General features: G+C 38.4%; 1 protein-coding gene across 11 annotated transcripts in view; it reads left to right on the top strand.

Annotated features, from left to right (window-relative positions):
• Nucleotides 1–19,153, top strand: part of LOC122547955 (uncharacterized) — a 281,415-nt gene that overhangs the window by 103,086 nt on the left and 159,176 nt on the right. For 10 of the 11 annotated variants that reach the window (XM_087998904.1, XM_087998907.1, XM_087998903.1 and 7 more), the window contains 4 exons: nucleotides 4,200–4,346; nucleotides 9,697–9,843; nucleotides 10,266–10,412; nucleotides 14,819–14,932. In XM_087998904.1, the coding sequence (XP_087855030.1) occupies nucleotides 4,200–4,346; nucleotides 9,697–9,843; nucleotides 10,266–10,412; nucleotides 14,819–14,932 (555 nt within the window). The remainder of the gene's footprint in view (nucleotides 1–4,199; nucleotides 4,347–9,696; nucleotides 9,844–10,265; nucleotides 10,413–14,818; nucleotides 14,933–19,153) is intronic. The other variant, XM_087998912.1, reaches the window with a different exon arrangement.

A 19,153-nucleotide genomic window follows, 5' to 3' on the forward strand; every position in this document is an offset into this window, starting at 1 on the left:
TCCACATTCATCCAAATATTTATTAATATGCATTCAGCACAGTAATTTCATTAATTACTTTCCAGTTCAAGTTTGTAATAGTTATCATGACACAGAAAGAGGCCATTCAGTTCACATTCAATGCCCAACTCTGTTGAGCAATTGAATAAGCAGAATAGATGCAATGTTTGTGATGACCTTTACTGCTGGTACAGCATAGGCTACAAATGATTGGCCCCTTGTAATGACAAGTTGTGTGCCTATCTTTCCTATTCTATCTTAGCCCGCTCTAAGCTACTATATCAGTTCAAAAGCAGTTCCAAGAATATTGGCGAAGGGATGTTTCAGTAATTTGCCTACTTCAGGTGTACAGAGACAGAGCACTGGAGATATCTTCCCCAACCTGTATATGAGAAAGGTTATAGATGTAATAGGTTTAGCTATTTATGTTAGTTTTGAGACAGTAGGAAGGAATGGATGACTCATTCATATTGTATTTTAGTCCAGTTCTCAAACAATGATTCAAAGTGCTTTTAAAGTAAACAGAATCCCTACAGTGTGGAAGCAGGCTATTCAGCCCATTGAGTCCACACTGATGTTCAAAACAATCTTCCCTGCGCGCCCTCCCCAAGATCCTATCTCTGTAACCCTGCATTTCCCATAGTTAATCCACATAACCTGCACATTCCTGGACACTATTGGTAATTTATCATGTCCCCACTCCACCTAACCTGCACATCTTTGGACTGGGAGCACCTGGACAAAACCCATATAGGCACGGGGAGAATGTGCAAGCTCTACACAGTCGCCCGAGGCTGGAATTGAATCCTGGTCCTTGGAGCTGTGAGGTAGCAGTGCTGACCACTGTGTCACCCATTCACTTAATTAATGCATCTCTTAAATATTGTGTGACTATTTTATAAACAAATGCAGCACCCACACAGCAAGATCCCAAATCAAAAATGAGATGAATGCTCAGTTAAGTTGCGTTGGATAGTACTGTTTGCTCAAGAAGTGGGGTGGCATGTTGGCTCAGTGGTTAGCACTGCTGCCTCACAGTGCCAGGGACCTGGATTCGATTCCCGCCTCAGGCAACTGTCTGTGTGGAGTTTGCACATTCTCCCCCTGTCTGTGTAGGTTTCCTCTGGGTGTTCCGGTTTCCTCCCACAATCCAAAAGCATGTAGGTCAGGTGAATTGGCCTTGCTAAATTGCCTGTAGTGTTAGGTGCATTAGTCAGACATAAATATAGTGTAGGGGAATGGGTCTGGGTGGGTTACTGTTCGGAGGGTCAGTGTGGACTTGTTGGGCTGAAGGGCCTGTTTCCATACTGTAGGGAATCTAATCTAAATGCTGTCTAGAATTTCTTCAAACAATCTCATGGAGACTTCAGCTTTTATCCAAGGCACCTGATCAAATAAAGAGAATCTCAACTTAATATTTCAAAATGCAGGCATTATTTCTAACCTTTTGAGGAATTAATATTTCAAAAAACAATATTTCTAACATCTGAGAATGCTAGCCTCGATTAGAAGATGCAATATAAAACTCAAAGTAAAGAGATGAAAGGGAACGGAAAAAGAATATGATTTACATCCTTCGTGATTCCTGAGCATGTTACAGTCTCTGTCTTGTACTTTCTATAGAAATGCTGGGGAATGCAGCAGTCAATTTACATGAGCAAGGTTTTACAAACAACCATGGCTAAAGCGACCATGTAATCTGACTCGGTGGTGTTGTATTAAAGAAACACTTGGAAAGTTCCCCTGCTTTTTATGGTATTGTCAAACCTAACAGCTATTTCAAAGGCTGGGGTGGGTGTTGGTGAGAGCTGGTGCAATTTGAAAGTAGCTTCTGGACCTGGCTCTCCCACTCATTGTCCAAAGGTGAAATTTTGGCCCCAATAACATGCCACCAGCAAATTGTAAAAGTGAAGAACTATTAACTATAGTCCACGGAGATTCTCTCCATTACAGGCAATTGATTCTACTGTAAAAAGGTTTTCATTTATCGAATGCTTTTCGTGACCACAGGAGGTCTCAAAGCCAATGGAGTGCTTTTGCGTTTTTAATCCCTGTTGTCATTTTGGTGCTATGCCATCGTCATGCTGCAACTCTTGATTTCTGCAAGGTCAAGAAATCATTCAGTCTTATAAATTGAAGTGTCAGCTGAAAATATTTATTCAGGTATCATGAAAGAAACTTGAACCAACACCCCATCTGACTCAGTGAGAAGAATGCTACCACTGAGCCAAGTATGATATTAGAGGTTGGTGAGATGTCTGTGTCTCCTGCATTCCTTACATAATTTTGTAGCTCATCCAGTCCCCAGCATGTCGAGGGATTTGAAAGAAAGCAAATACCCCAGCCTATTTAATCTTGCAATTTCAGCACTTGACATAAAGTGTTTCCTCAGGTTGGAACATGTACAAAATGCCTGATGGATTCCAGGATATGTAACAGTAACCATAAAATTTGCTGTGGTCAAAACTGGCAGGATAAATAGAGAGATAAAAAATCCGCATAGTATGTCGAAAGGCTGGGACTTTCACTGGAGCGTAGGAGGTTGAGGGGTGATCTTATTGAGGTTTATAAAATCATGAAGGGCATAGATAATGTGAATGACAAGGGTCTTTTCCCTACGGGTGGGAGAATTCAAAACATGGAGGCATATTTTTAACATGAGAGGAGAAAGATTTATAAAGGACATTGGGGGGATCTTTTTTTACATAAGAATGGCTCGTGTGTGGAATGAACTGCCAGAGGAAATGGTGGAGGCAGGTACAGTTGCAACATTTAAAAGACATTTTGATAAACACATGAATAGGAAAGGTTCGGAGGGGTATGGGCCAAGCGCAGGCAGGTAGGACTAATTAGTTTTGGGAACATAGTTGGCATGGGCTAGTTGGATTGAAGGATTTGTTTCCATGCTGTATAGACTGTATGACAAAAAATAGAAAATATTAAAAGTTGTCAACTGACTGATCAGAATTTGAACAGGAGTATGGTTAATTTATTGGATGAGATGCATCCAGCAAAACTATTGATCACAAAGCAATTAGGATGCAAAGGAAAGCTGTTTGGCCCTCATGTCTGCAGTGGCTTTCTAAATGAGTATTATGACTTAGTGCCATTCTCCTGTGTTTTCCCCAAAACTCTAAATGTTGCCCCTTCACAAATAATCATCTAATACCTTCATGAATACTTCATAAGAAATTGCTTCCATTACTCTTTCAGGCACTGTGTTCAAGACACTAGCTACTCTCTCTGTGAAAAAGATTTTCATTGCATCATATTTGCTTCTTTTGCAAAAATCTTGTGCTGTCTCATTCTCAATCATTTAATGAGAGGGCATGGTTCCGCTCTGAAGAGTCATCTAGATTCAAAACGTTACCTTGCTCTCCATGAATGCTGTCTGGCCCACTGTGATCTCCAGCATTCGCTGTTTGCAGATTCTACCATCTGCAATAATTTTCTCCTACAGTTATTCTGTCCATCCTCTCAGGCTTTTGAAAACAGCCATCAAATCTTTTGTTAGCCATCTCCTCTACAAGAAAACAGTCTCAAGTTCTCCAATCTATCTTTTTAACTGCTTCCAGTGATGAGAAGAAGCCCCTTCTTTGTTCTCTCCAAACTATTCATATCCTTCTGAAAGTGTGACAATCAGAATGGTACACAATATTCTAGCTGAGATTTAACTTCTGTTTGTCTCTCCAATGCTGTTCGGTCGACTGTGCATTTCCATTATTTATAAAAGTTGCTTTCAGTCATAGTAGAAGTTGATTTGAAAATGATTGTTTAGATTAAATTACATTAGTGTGGAAGCAGGCCCTTCGGCCCAACAAGTCCACACCGACCCGCCGAAGCGCAACCCACCCATACCCCTACATTCACCCCTTACCTAACACTATGGACAATTTAGCATGGCAATTCACCTGACCTGCACATCTTTGGACTGTGGGAGGAAACCGGAGCACCCGTAGGAAACCCACGCAGACACTGGGAGAACGTGCAAACTCCACACACAGTCACCTGAGGCGGGAATTGAACCCAGGTCTCTGGCGCTGTGAGGTAACAGTGCTAACCACTGTGCCACCGTGCCGCCCTCAAAGTTAAAGTGACCATTTCTTGTCATAGCTAAGGTTTTGACACAGTAAGTTTGTTTTTGAAGCTTAGCTACAGAAATGTTTGTCCTGACATATCTCTGTATCTGTGTTTCCCAGTGCTTCCTTGGCTTCTGAAAGGAAACAACCAGTTCCATATCCTCTTCCTGCATCTGCTGTTCCTCATCCTTCAAAGCATACCAAGCCTGCTAAGCCACCAGATGATGCTACACTACTCCAGAATCAACTTGAGCAGAGTGAATTAAGGTAACAGCATACAGGGTTTAGAAAATTGAAACTTGAATCTGAGAAAAGTGTTGTTCACTGACTTTTCAAATTTATAGTTATTTATTTTCCATCGTTTGAGGAGCTGTGAATAGAAATGGGCTTTGCTCTGATGCATCAGTTTTAGAGCAGGAAGATAGAAATAATTAGGAGATGTTTATGAAAGCATGCTCAAGGAATTAGTTGAAGATGCTTTGCAAAGTTAGAATTATGACAGCTATGTAGATGAGCATATCTTATTTATTGAATTTTCTTTTCTTAAATCACTCATCGGCAAGTCCCAGTTCTCCATACCTTTTGAATGTATTTATCCTTGTCTTAAGCTTTCAATAGCATGCACTTATTCAAGTATGAAACATCTCCTCAAGTCCTGTTTGAGGTGAAAAATGTTATAAATGCATTTATTAAAAAGATGCATGAGAGCAACATATGATAGGAACATATTTCCAGCAGATAAATTAATAAAAACATCATAACTCCAGAAGAAAATGAATTATTTTCAAATAACTTTTGAAAAACATAGTGCAACGTTTCCTTAAAACTTAAAAAATAAGATGTTTTATGATTTTTTGACATCAGTGGAAGGCATGCTGTTCCTTCAAATTTCAGAACAGTTTTTCAACTTTGTCAGGGGTGTCAAATCAGGCTTTTCTCAAACTAACTCCTTTGATTTGATTAAAACAGCTCCTATATATCAGAAAGGAATGCCATTAGCCCTGTGCTTTCAATATTCCCATCCAGAGTGACTAATGTAAGATCTTGTCGGTACAAATTGAAGAAGTCGTATGGTTTGAATTATTTTCATATAGAATATGAAGCCTGGAACATCACTGAGCAGACTTTTCAGAGCCAGGTGTGAAGAAATGAAGGAAAATTACATTGGCTCAATATTACTTCTGGCTTTCACTGGACAGAATCCAAGTGGGGAGCCTCTGTGGATCTGTTAAGAAGACTAATGAGGTGATCAAAAAGGAAACTAGGAACTTGTAAAGTGTGCCAAGAAGATACTGTATTGCAACTATCCTGACTAGAATTCTGAGGTAAATGAAAATTGGGAAAAGCATTGTTGGTGAAACTGATAAGTTGGAAAGGCTTTGATGAGCTTCACTGAAGAGCAACAGCTGTGGGCATCAAGGGAATATACTTCACAGAACCACATCTCTCAGGGAATACTGTCGCTGGTTGACATGCTGATACCAACTTCATGAAAGGCACTTCACCATCTAGAACTTGATGTACTTTCAGTTGCTTCCAGACTGCCAGCCCTCTCACTGCTTAGAAGGAACTAAAACAACTTTGCTGAGGAACAAGAGCAGAAGCCATGTCACCGTCAATGGCTTCAGCAACAGCCAAAGCAACATCAGTAATAGCATTTACTGCCTTCTCCTCTACATCCAAACAATAGATGAGATGGACATCCGAAAGGAGGTCGGATCTCCTAGCGTAGTCTACAGGCTGAAGAACAGCTCTCTCAAAATGTATTTGCACCAGTGGATCTGGAGGATCAGGCTCTCCAGGCATGTCACAGCTAACATTTGCAGCCTTTATAAATGAGGCGGCTTTCCCAGTGGAGCTGGTGGATGCAGAGTAATAGTTAACAAGATGCCAATCAATTGAGGACATTACTTTCCTTCCATCTCTTCTCCATTCCTCTCTGTCTTCCCCCTCGCCACTGTTCCGCCCCTTCTCATCTCTTCCCCATCCCTCCTCCCCCTCTATTTTACACTGATTTCCTCTGTGTCCCATCAGTCTCTGCTTCCACAGTCGTATGCTATTTTCTCCTGCACAGAGAAAGTGGAGAGGTGTGGAAGTTTGTAATGGATTATGAGAGAGATGGAAAGGCCAACATTTGTTGAGGGTAACCTTGAAGGTTGGGTGTGAAAGGACAGTAGAACAAGGATAAGGTATGAGTGTTGCCTGCTCAGATGGGGATGTGAGGATGTACATAGATAGAGAGACCATAAGATGTAGGAGCAGAAGTAGGCCAGTCAGCCCATTGAATCTGCTCCAACATTCAATGCAATTGTGGCAAATCTGATATTCCTCCTCCTTGTTTTTCTTTCCTCCACAACCCTTTATTCCCTTACTAATTAAAAATCTATCTCTCTCAGCCTTGAATATACTTAATGACACAAGCTTGGTATCCCTATGTGGTAAAGAATTCCATAGATTCCCGACTCTGAGAGAAGAACTTTCTCCTCATCTCTCTCTGTTTTAAATGTGTGACTCCTTATTCTGAAATTGCCATCTCGTCTTGGAATCTCCCACAAGAGTAATCAACCTTTCTGTATCTACCCTGTCAAGTTTTCTAAAAATCTCATGTTTCAATAAGGTCACCTCTCATTCTCCTACTTATATCAGCCTAGTGAATCTTCTCTGGGCTGCTTCCAATGCCTGTATGCCTTTCCTTGGATAAGGGACGCAAAACTATTCATAGTATTCCAGCTGAGTTCTAACAGGTTCCTTGTATAGTTTTTTAGCAAAACCCCATCACTTTTCTACTTAATTCCCTTTGAAATAAATGCCAACCCACCACTTGCCTTCTCTATTACCGGCTGAACTTAGATGCTAGCTTTTTGTAATTCATCCCAAACTTGTATGTTTGGCAACTTCTGCAGTCTTTCTCCATTTAAATAATATTAAGCTCCCTTTTCCTTCCTGCCAAAGTGCATAACCTCACTTTTCCCCACATTATATTCCATCTACCAAGTTTTTGAGTGGAAGAAATGCCTGGAGCTGCAAGATGTGTTGTGCTAAAGAGGGCTGTGCAGGAGAATGCTGGGACAGTCAGAGAGTGGGTCCAGGCACCATGGAATTCCACTGCCATGCCCTCCTAAACTGCTTGATTGTTTTGGTGTACCGTCTGCCGGTTAGACAGAAAACAGTCCTTTAGGACTTTCCTCAGTTGTTGTCTTCATTCCTGCTAATTGATGATTTTTTAAAAATTCATTCTTGCTAAAATCACTTCTCATTAAGATCCTCAAATCCCAGAGCTGGACCTCCCAGATAAAGGTTGGAGACTCAGGGACCAGTCTTCCCTGATTATCTCTGAGGCATTGTAACCCACACTGTTGTTCCTTCATTTAGAAATCCTTTGTTTAACAGAATGAATGTCTCACCTCCCTAGGTGTTTTCAGAAAGCAGAGTTTGGATGATAATTAGAATGTTCTAGGATCGAGCCAGTAAATGTCGTACAAGTTAGTCTGTCAGGTTCCTGACCTGAAAATAATCTCACTGTTCTGGAAGACAGGATTTCACTCAATGCATCAGGATTTCACTCAATGCATCAAATTAAGTTTTGCAGAGGAATCAGCTTTCAGGATTTGTCTTCAAACTGGTTATGAATGGCTGCTGAAGTTAGCAAGGACAAAGCCAAACTAAAATGGAACCTGATATTTGCTGCAAAACGTTTATGAAAGGATCTCCAGCTTGTTTGATATTAGTGGCTCAATGTTTTGTCAAGGTTACTGAATTGAAGTTAGTGTGTGTATGCACAGTGAGCCAGTTTCAGAAGTTGTAAGTTGTGAAGATTGCACATGTTGTGGTGATTGAGATTGTGGAGAGATCTGAAAATGAAGGCTTTCAGATTGATATATTGGAGGCCAGCAGTTTGGGGGGCCGTGTGTGACTATAATATTGAAGATGCTATTGAACTAATGTCCCATGGAACTCAATGTCAGAAATGTTTCCAAAGAACCAAGACTGATAATTCACAAAGTCTGAAGTATTACTTAATTTTTATCTCCACTCTTCGAGATCCTAGCACTTCTTGAGGTTGGTACGATATGAAGCCAAATCCATTCAAACTCCCTGTTCCGTATTTGCAAAACAGCAAAATTTAAAATAGTCTATGACCCTGCAAATTATCCCAATTATTCATAACCAGACTTTTTGAGCAACTGTCGCCAGACACCAAGTTTAAAACTTAAACAAAAGAATTAACAATTTATTAATAATAATAATGACAGCTTTAGCAGAGCAAGGTTAAGTAACAAAATACAGTCTGTTCTGATATAACACGATAGTTCCATTCCTGTGTGCTCACGCAGCACCATTTAACCAATGGGACCAGAATTGCATTATAACCAATACAGGTAAGGAAAGTTCACATTCTACAGATAATGATCTAAATTCTTCAATCACGTTATAGCCAATTTGTGCTGAAAAAATGCGCATTATCACAGAACCGATTGTGATGTAATTAATGCCTAAGATTTAAACACAATCTATTTTGATTCTAGCCCCCCACTTGCAGAAAGACAGCTAGACAGATAGTTATGGGAAATATTTACAAAGGAAATGTACCTAGCCAGTTCACATAAGCAGTTTCCATGATGCTGAGACACACATACATAGAGGATTGCACCTTGCTTGATTTCTGACACCAGTCCGCACAATTCTAGAAGACTCAGGAATAATTATTTAATTCTTGTCATGAGATTCTGTTCTCTGAATATTTAGTAACTTGATAATGGGAGGATAACCAGGAGCAATCAAACCTCCTGGTTTTGGCAGCCAGACTCCTCCTCACTTTAATCACAGTTCAACACCACTTCACACTTTGGTTTCTCTATTTTTGTTTTGTTTTCCACTTTCTTTCAATTAGGCTATTTGACACTAGTTTCCCTGTGAGGCATCAGCTAATATCCAAACATCTGCCATCTGTTTGAGCATAATGCATCTCCTGAACCAAAACAGCGACAATGTTCTTTAAACCAGAACCAACCTGCTATCAACCTTCTCGGACTGACCTCCTGAACAAAAATCATTTTGTTTGTGCTTTTTTTTTAAACAAGCTGCTGCTCCCTGTCCAGAGATCATCTTTAGCTCTCCGCTCATAGTTCATAGCTCCCAAACCAAAATTGGCAAAAATAGAAATAAAATAATGAAGGTCTCCTTTTGGTTAGGTGGAAAAATTGTTTTCCTTGCAGTTTGAGCAATTCTGTTGCATTTTTCCTCATACTGGAAGGTGTACAAAATACTGGATGGATTCCAAGCTATTATTGGAAATGCTGAAATGTCAAAACTGATGGCAGAATGTATATAAGAAATTAAAAAAGAATTTTAATGGGAATAACATTAACGTTTTGATTTGGATCCATTCAGTAGGAACAGAAGCTACTCAATCGCCTGCACAGTCCCACTTTTTTATTTTTTGGGCCTATTTACTGTATAAGTGATGAGTTCGGTCATTTTTAGAAATTAATTTGTGAAGGATTGTTAAAATGACCATTTCTTATGAGCTAAAGTCTTGATCATTTTGTACATTTGTATTAAGAGTGAGACTACAGGAACGGTTATCCTGGTATATCTCTGTATCTTTGTTTTCTAGGGTTTCCTGGGCTTCTGAAAAACAAGAGTTGGTTCCGCCTCTGATTCCAGCATTTGTTGCTCCGGATCCCCCACAGCACTCTGAGCACCCTAAGCTATTGTTTGATGCTGAAGTTTTCCAGAATCAGCTTCCACAGACTCCAATAAGGTACCAACGTACAGGAAGTTCAGGTGTTGAGTTAATTTGGAATGCACAGTTCCTGACCTCCTCTGGAGTTTAATTGTGTTCCACAACCAAGATCCTTACAATGTTCAAATCAGATAACTATTACAAACAGCATGAACAGAATGAGAACTTAACATCTCTTTGGCAAACTGAATTTGATATTTTTCGAGTGTCAGCCTTGACAGCAGGAGATTGGTCTCATTGTTATTGGGTTGGGAAGGGATCAATCACTGAAGATTGCTGTTTCTTGTTACTGCTAGAAATATTTGCATTTTCACGTGACATTAGAATTGTGGTTTGCAGTAGTGCTGTGATTTCCATGATGTATTCATAGTTTTAATGATGTTTCCATAGTTAAGCCACGTGAATAATCATCCTGTTGCTTCTCTGAATCTGTTTTCCAGTGTTCCCTCGATTTATGAAAAGGAAGAGTCAGTTTCGCTTCAGCCAATTGCACCTGTTGCTTCTCATCCTCCACGAGACGTACAGTGTACTAAACCATCAGATGATGCTGAAGATTTCCAGAGTCGCCTTGAACAGACTCCATTAAGGTAGCAATATGCAATATTGAGAAAATTTAAACCTGAAGATGAGAAATCTGTTATTAATCATCCACTATGGCTTAAAATTTATTAAAGAAAAGATGAGCAAGCACAAGACTAACGTAAGGTGGTGTCTTTACATATTTACAGTGGCCAAGATAATCAGTCAGAATAAGTATTTAAAATTTTTTGTATATTACTACTGTTTCTTAAAAATAAATGTTTCTTAAGTGTTGATTTTCTTTAATTTTTCTTTACTGAAGTGAAGGCTAATTAAATGAAGTTTTTTCTTGGATTTTGAACTAATGTTGTGATCTTTCAGGAATTTCAAATTGGATTATTTTCAAGACAATGTTTTTGAGATTTCAGCAAAAAAGTCCTCTTTCATCTTGGTAGAGCAATATTATTACTCCGGAATTTTTAGTACCCTTACTGTCCTTGGCTAAACAGCTTATAAATTATTTATAAACTTAAGCAATCAAACCGATGAATGGAATTGCACAAGTTTGTTGGATAGCAGACTGTTCTTCCAACAACTATCTTGCCTGATATTCCTTTCTATTCCAGAGTTTCATTCTTAAACTTTGTGACCAAAATTAAATATTTTTATCTCCATTTAATTTTTGTCTGGCCCTATTAAACCTAGTAGCAGCATATAACCACGTATTTAAAAAAGCCTTGATAGCAGATTCTCATTCAAAACTTGTTCAAATCCATTGATCATGAAAGTTTAATCAATTACAAACTGTACAGAAACAATTCACATCATAAGATTGCTTCAGTTTATGTATATCTGACAATTTGTTTAGTCAAGGACCGTAAGGATATTGAAAACCAGAAGTAATAATATTGCTTTACCAGGATAATCACAAAAACATTAGTTTGAAAATAACCTAATTTGAAATTCTTGAAAAGTCACAACATTGATTTGAATTCTAAAAAACAACTTAGTTTAGTTACTCTTAATTGCTGTAATAAAATAAAGGAAAATCAACACTTTGTTTTACAAAAAAGTAATATATAAAGAACCTCAAAGTTGAAATTTGTTGCTATTTCCCCTAATAGTAACATACATCCTATGCAGCACTTCATGAAGTTTTACTTCAGTATCTTGGCAAGATACAGTGGATCAAACTGATTACATTGCCTTAGGAATTAGCAACTGGCAATGTTATAAACTCACATAATCAAACTGATGGGAAGCAGTGACCACCAGAAACATTGACCAACCAAAGTGTGTTTGCAAAGCATTTGTTCTGCTGCCAACGTAACAAAACACATTTGTTGCCAGCCTTGACTTAGCTGAAAAGAATTTAAGAAGTAGAGCAGTTCTGCGCTATCTCATTAGGCCAGAATAATTTATTGACACAAACAACTGAAATGCCTCTTGCACACCTCAAGATTATAACTTGTACCTTTTTTCTCAGGAATTGCCTTTGTTATTTCATGTCATTACTGCCAAAATGTCCAAGCCATTGTGTTTCAATAGAAGCAATAGACTCTTCCTTTGAGAATCAGTTTCATGAAGAGCATAATACATTGTGTTAGCGTTTCCGGTCCGGTGACCCTTCCTCCAAACTCAGTTGAGCTTTTCCAGCAATTTCTGTTTTTGTTTCTGTTTACGACATCCACAGTTCTTTTGGTTTTATTTTATGCAAAATATTGTGTGTTGTTAACAAATATGCATGAAGATGCCGTTTGTAGAAATTACTTACTGGCTTTCAGGTTGAATGTTAGATATTTTGAATAAACTAAAAGTTCCTGATAGGGGGAAGCAAATTCTCACATCTGTAAATGTGTCCATGGAATTAATGAGGATTATTGTTGAAATGTTTACAGCATTTGTGCTGGTGAATGGTTTGTCGTTGTGTCAAAGATTCCATCTGTGCTTTATTATGTTAGCTTTTCTTTTTAAATAAATAGATAAATGTTTTCCACCTTGGCCGTAGGCACATAAACTCGGTTAAGATTTAAGACTGAACTTAGAGTATTTTTAATAGAATTCAAAAGTTTGAAATATGTTGAGGAAAAAACACTGTGGCTTTATTTCATGTTTTCCATTTACTTGAATGCTCAATTTAATTCATACATTCCGAAGTGCCAGGAAACATTTACAAATTGCTCTCAAAGTATGTTTCCATTTTTGTACTGTACTTAAGCTCATTAATAAATGCTTTAGTAATGACGTGGCAATGAGAATTGATATATATCTCGGACTCTTCCTTATGCAGTGAATTTCACAGTAATTGAATGTGTCTTACCCTGTTTCAAATAAAACTGCAATTAATTAAATGTTATCCAACTTGTGAAAACATTAAACTTAGAGACAACTTATGCATGGATTCCAAGAGCCACCTTTTGGCCCTTAAAAGCAAATGTGTCAGCAATCATCATTCTATGATAGGACCCTATGATGATTACAAATTTGTGTTTCATAGGGGTAGCATAAGGAGTGCACCAGTGCACAAACTTGACCAGGCTGTGCAAAGCTGCCTTCAAACCAGATGGATTCTCTATTGAATCAGCCCTTGGGCATTTCATGAAGTAGGGTGAAAGTCCTCCATGATGTCAGCAACGCTTCTCCCCCTCTTCACTCAAGTACAAGTTCCTCCCAGTAATGCTAACCTTTCATTGCTCACCTTAAGAGCTGTCTGGCCCATGCTAAATTGTGACCTATGCCATCTTTCCTGGCATTTGTCTCCATTCCTGGTTTTCATCCTTGACATTTTGCTCTCAATAGCATGTGCAGCTGGTGTGACATTACGTATGTAGAATTCTGACATCACCCGTGCATGCACAGATTAACTGGCCTAACTGACCTCATTGGGGCCCATTTACACATCTACAGGTGGACATTTTAATGGCCAATATATAGTATGCTAATCTCTCAAAGTACAAACAGCTTCTGCCTCCAACTCCCTTTCTTTAGGCCTGTACTTGTTGGAATATGGAAAATTTAGAGATGACCTTATTGATACATACAAAATTCTTAGGGGACCTGACACAGTTGGTGGGTAAAGATCGATTACCCTTATTGGAGTGGCTAGGAGCAGAGGGCATAACCTCAGAATAAGTATCTCATATTCAAGGTAGAGATGAGGAGAGATTTCTTCTGAGTGAAGTGAACCTCTAGAATTCTTTACCCCATTGAGCCGTTGAAATTGAGTCATTAAGTATGTGGAAGGCTACAATAGACAGATTTTTAAATCAGCAAGGGAATCGAGGATTATAGCGAAAAAGCAGGAAAGTAGAGTTGAGGATTATCAGATTTGCCATGATCTCGTTGAACAGAGATCCAATTCAGTGAGCTGACTGGCCATCGTCTGCTCCAACATCTTATGGTCCAAAGATGCTACAGAAGTTAAATAGGTAAGTGGTGCCACTTCAGGCCATGGCTGTCCTGTTGATAGGAGTTGAAATTGATTCCTTCCGTAGTTTACTTTCAGGCCCCTTAAAGTTTCCTTTTCCAGAAGTAGTTTTGTTATTTAAATATTCATTCTTTTTGATTGTACATTCAAATTCTGCATTTTTATGTCTATGGGAGATGACTTTTTTTTTTGAACCACAGAGTGAGCTACTTTTGTTTTTGAATCGCCTGATTATTCAGCTCACTAAGTAAATAATTTTCAAATGGGGCCCAATCATTGTTGACTCTATGACAAAGCTCTGCTCACGCTATGTTGGTTTGATGGAAATGAGTCCAAATTAGGCTGTACCATTTCAGAGTAGATCTCAATAAATGGACATTCAATTATTTTAATTCATTCATATGACAACAATGAAGACACTGCTGACTGAAAATTAAAACTGTAATATTAAGAAGAGTTATTTGATAGACTTGCTGTAATTTCTGCTGTGATAAATCTGCTCCCACATTAAACAAAACTACAGCAGTGATTTCCTTTGAGTTTAATAAGGCTATTTTATGCATTTTGTTATATGTACGCTTTAGTGTTTTTAAACAATGCTACATAACATTCAAGATAACGCAATTTCATTACATCATAGTAAGAGACATTCTGTTTACTTTTCACACCCTTCATCCTCTTCTCCTGGTATCGAAGTCTGAGGCAGGTGATCACTAATTCACAAACCCAACCTAATGTTACTGAAAGCTATATTTCCAATTGTGAGAAGTGTGCATTCATGTATTTGAGCAATATGGTAAACCCTATACCTGATATTACATTGACTGGGAAGAAGGAGGGGACAAAATTACAACCAATGATAATGAACTGATAGTATGGTCAACTTTTCTTCATCTTATCAAAAGAGCACCAAGGCTAGTTGTAGTAAGCCATTACCGCACGAGTTAAGCGGGAACATTTTCTTAATGGCTAATTTAACAGTGGGTGTGAAATACTAATGATATAGTTCTATAAAATTCTATTTATCTGTTTTTCTTTCTGTGTTAGTGTATCATTACTTAGTGAAAAGCAAAAAGATTTCCCACATCTGCTGTTTGCAGTTACTCCTCACATTGTTTCTGCTGAGACTGTACAAGAATCCTCTGAGCAAATTGCTAACAGGTACGGAACTCACAACTAGTCTTATCTATATTCCAAGGATGCTTTATTGCTAACTGTGTAATCAATATGATGTGTAAGTGATCCAATGACAAAAACATCTTCATTGATAACACACCTTTCATGATCTCAGAACATATCAAAGAACTTCACAGCCAATGAAGTGCTTTTTAAATGTAGTCACTATTGTGTTTTGTGTCTTGAAATCATGCAGAGATGACCCTCACCAGGATGTATGTGCGAAGAGGACATTATTATAATTTTTTTCAAAACTCTGCTGTTACACATTGACTTTCAGGTTCTCTTCCTCTGTAGCCACACCTATAGGATTGACTAACAACACACAAAACATAGAACAGTCAATAGATGTATACTATCAAAGACCAAACAACTGAATAAAATAATGATTGTTGTAATGTTTGAAATAAGCTGCCAATTTGCTCACAGGAAGCTTTTATATTAGCAATGGTAATCTGTTCTTGTGATGTTGATGAAGGATAAGTGCTCTTCTGGACTGTGGAGATAACTCCACTCTATTTCTTCAAAATAACTCTATAGGGTTTTATATGTCCATCTGAGAAGGGAGGTGAGACCTCAGTTCAATATTTTACTCAAAAGATAGCACCTCCCAGGCCATTGTCTGCACATGCTAGATTATGGTTTGAACCCATACATCTATGACTTTGAGGCAAGGAAGCTACCAACTAAGCCATAGCTGACATTTTGTGAATTTACTGCAGACTGCTGCACCACCACCTACCCTCATAAGGGTCTCAATCGACAGTGACTTCAATGGAATGTTAAGGGGGAAAGCTGGTGGATGCGGTGGGTGCAGTGAACATTGAGGACACTGGCAAATTTGGAAGTATCCCAAAAGTTTTGGGGCCCTTGACAATGCCACATTATCTACTTGTATTGTGATTCACATATTACTTTGAAATATTTAATATAGATGGAATGCTTTTGTTTATGAGCACAAGGTTTACTTCTAAACATGTAGATGGAAACCTCCTTTCAATTTATTTTCAAGTTTTTCACTGCAGGAAAATTTAGATATTTTAGGAAAGAAATATTTTATTTTGTCTATTTAAAAAGTATTTAAGTTTCATGAACTGGAAATTAAGTTAAAGAGGAAAAAAGATAAAATTTCAATGGTGAGAAAGGCTTATCTGCTTAAGGTCTAACGGAAGAAATTTTAATTACACAGCCTAATCTAATGTAACAACTGTTCGAAAATACTTTAAATCTTTCAACTTCCAGCTGTGCTTTCATATCTGCATGTGTCTGCAGTGAGACTGGTACATGTTGCCTGAACTATTTGAGATTGCTGATGAATACCATTGCAATAAAAACAAGAAAAATATATTTGTGCTTTAGTGTTACATGTTATAACACATCTATTTTTACATAATAATTAAATAAAATAACAGCAACTTATATTCACTTAAATGATTAAAGCCACATAATGAATATTTGAAATCTTGTTTATACTTTTGCACATTTCTCTTTGCTACTGCACAGCATAGTTCGAGAGTGTGGAGCTGGAAAAGCACAGCTGGTCAGGCAGCATCCGAGGTGCAGGGGAACTGACATTTCGAGCATCGGTCCTTCTTCAGGAATGAGGCTTGTGGCCCAAGGGGCTGAGAGATAAATGGGAGGGGTGTGGGTTTGGGGGGAAGGTAGCTGGAAATGCGATAACCTCAGATGCTGCCAGACCGACTGTGCTTTTCCAGTAAAGAAGATTACCTCCGAGTACAATGGGACCTTGATCAGATGGGCAAAAGGGCTGAGGAGTGGCTGATGGAGTTTAATTTAGGTGCTGCATTTTGGAAAGGCAAATCGGGGCAGGAATTTTACACTTAGTGGTAAGTCTTGGGGAATGTTGCTGGACAAAGAGACCTTGGGGTGCAGGTTCATAGTTCCTTGAAAGTGGAGTCACAGGTAGACAGGGTAGTGAAGAAGGCATTTAGTACACTTGCCTTTATTGATCACTGCATTGAGTATCAGAGTTGGGATGTCATGTTGCGGCTGTACTTGATATTGGTTAGGCCACTTTAGGAAAACTTCATTCAATTTGGACTTCCTGCTTTGGAAAGATGTTGTGAAACTTGAAAGGTTCAGAGAAGATTTACAATGATGTTGGAGGGTCTGAGCAATAGGCTGGGGCTATTTTGCTTGGCATGTCGGAGGCTGAGGGATGACCTTTTAGAGGTTTATAAAATCATGAGGGTCATGCATAAGGTGAATAGCCAAGGTCTTTCTCCAGTGTTGGGAGAGTTCAAAACTAGGGGCATAGATTTAAGGTGGGAGGGGCAAGATTTGAAAGGGATCTAAGAGGCAATGTTTACATGTATAGAATGAGCTGCCAGAGGAGATGGTGGAGACTGGTACAATTACAATATTTAAAAGGTATCCGGATGAATACATGAATAGGAATGATTTAGAGGGATATGGGCCAAATGCTGGCAAATGGGACTAGATTAATTTAGGATATCTGGTTGGCATGGGTCTGTTTCGATGCTGTATAACTCTATGACTCTGTAATAAACTATTTTTATCATACACTGTTGAGAATGTTCGAGAATTATTAGAATGTTATCCAGTGTTATATGGCCTAAAGCATGATGACAATTCTTATCTGACATTTTCTATATAGTTTAATCATGATGTGTATTTATTTGTTCAATTTTTAAAAATGTTCTTCCTGTCAGCTTTAAAGACTCCTAATATATTTATAGCTCAATGGTGGTGTTTGTTGTAAAGCATTTTTTGTCTCATGACAATGCAATGATTAAAATACAATAGAGGCCGAACTTAGAGTCAGGGTTCAACCCAATTAATTGGACTTCCTGGTGAGGTGTCTCATTTCTTTACTCCAGTCTGTTTTGAAACTCATCACCATTCATTTTATGAACAGTTATATTATGTTCAGTTTCCTGATCCAGGAAGACAAAACTCTAAAATCTTTTGTCCGGTAAAGAGTGTTAGGTTCATTCTCGAGTAGCAATACTGGAAGTCTGAGACCTTGCTGGTGCATGTCGCAGGTAGATCATTGAGAAATACTTATCCCACTCACTCCCGTCTGCTGACAAAATCATCTCTGCTTGTAGCATTTAATAACTCTCAAACAAAACATGCTGTCGTTTTTGTGTTAGCAGTAAACATGCAGGCTTGGTTGCTTTTCACAAAGCTGGGAGGTTCAGATTGGGAAATCCCTGCCTTGACACACTCTTCTCCCTGGAAATGGCCACTTCATGGATGATCTTTGCTCCAGAGGCAGCATGATTGAGTTGGGTTATTGCCTCCAGAAGAAGGTTGGAGGTGGCCATAGCGATGGGAAAATGCTGAGGTGGGCTGATTAGAAAGCCCACGTTAGTTCTCTGAGGGGTTTTAAAAATAAAACAAAAAACTGTTGATTCTGGAAACCTGAAACAAGTAGAAGGGTCACTGGAATTGAAACCTTAACTCTGCATTCTCTCCACAGAATCTGCCAGACTTGCTGAGTTTTTCTAGCAATTTCTGTTATGGTTCTGAGATTTTGGCCTAGTTCGAATTTTTTTTTTAATTAAAAAAAGTGTTAATCCTTCAAGGCTACCCTATCCACTTCATGTTCCCCCTCATATCTTCAAGCCATCTCATCCCTTAATCTACCATAGACAATTACCTAGTATCCACAATGGGCAGACCTCAGGAGCTGTGTGGAAAAGAAAGCAATTCAAATTCCAGCAATTGAGGAGAGTTCATTCATTCAATGTAGGTTAAAAACTCTCATTAATTAAACCCACTCAAAGATTTTATAGCTGCACAAGTGCACAATCTTTTAAAAGGAACAAACATAATTTTATTCAATAACCACATCCAAAGCAGTTAATTCTTTAATAGTCTCTTAAAACTATCAATTAAATTGAGAAATCAGAACACCCCATTGATGTGTGATTTTGGAGTTTTGAAAGTCAGCCAACTATTTATAATAATAGCCCTTGGGAAATTTCAACAGTAAAGTCTGTTGAACCTCCAGGAATACAGTAGATGGTAATGTTGTTATTTCGCAGGGTTATCAGATGACCTATCAATCAATGCACTCCAGCAGAGTATGTTTTTGTTTTTTACTCTTACTGACGTCTGCAGCTTGGTTTTACATATTGATATGGTTGGAATTTAAATTACCATGATTATGACACATTTCTGTCTTAGCAGCACTTTAAGACTTTTTATATCTCTTCC

This window comes from Chiloscyllium plagiosum, unplaced genomic scaffold (assembly GCF_037043375.1).
Source record: "Chiloscyllium plagiosum isolate Xiang-an unplaced genomic scaffold, Cpla_swu_hap1 HiC_scaffold_22, whole genome shotgun sequence".
NCBI lineage: Eukaryota > Metazoa > Chordata > Chondrichthyes > Orectolobiformes > Hemiscylliidae > Chiloscyllium > Chiloscyllium plagiosum.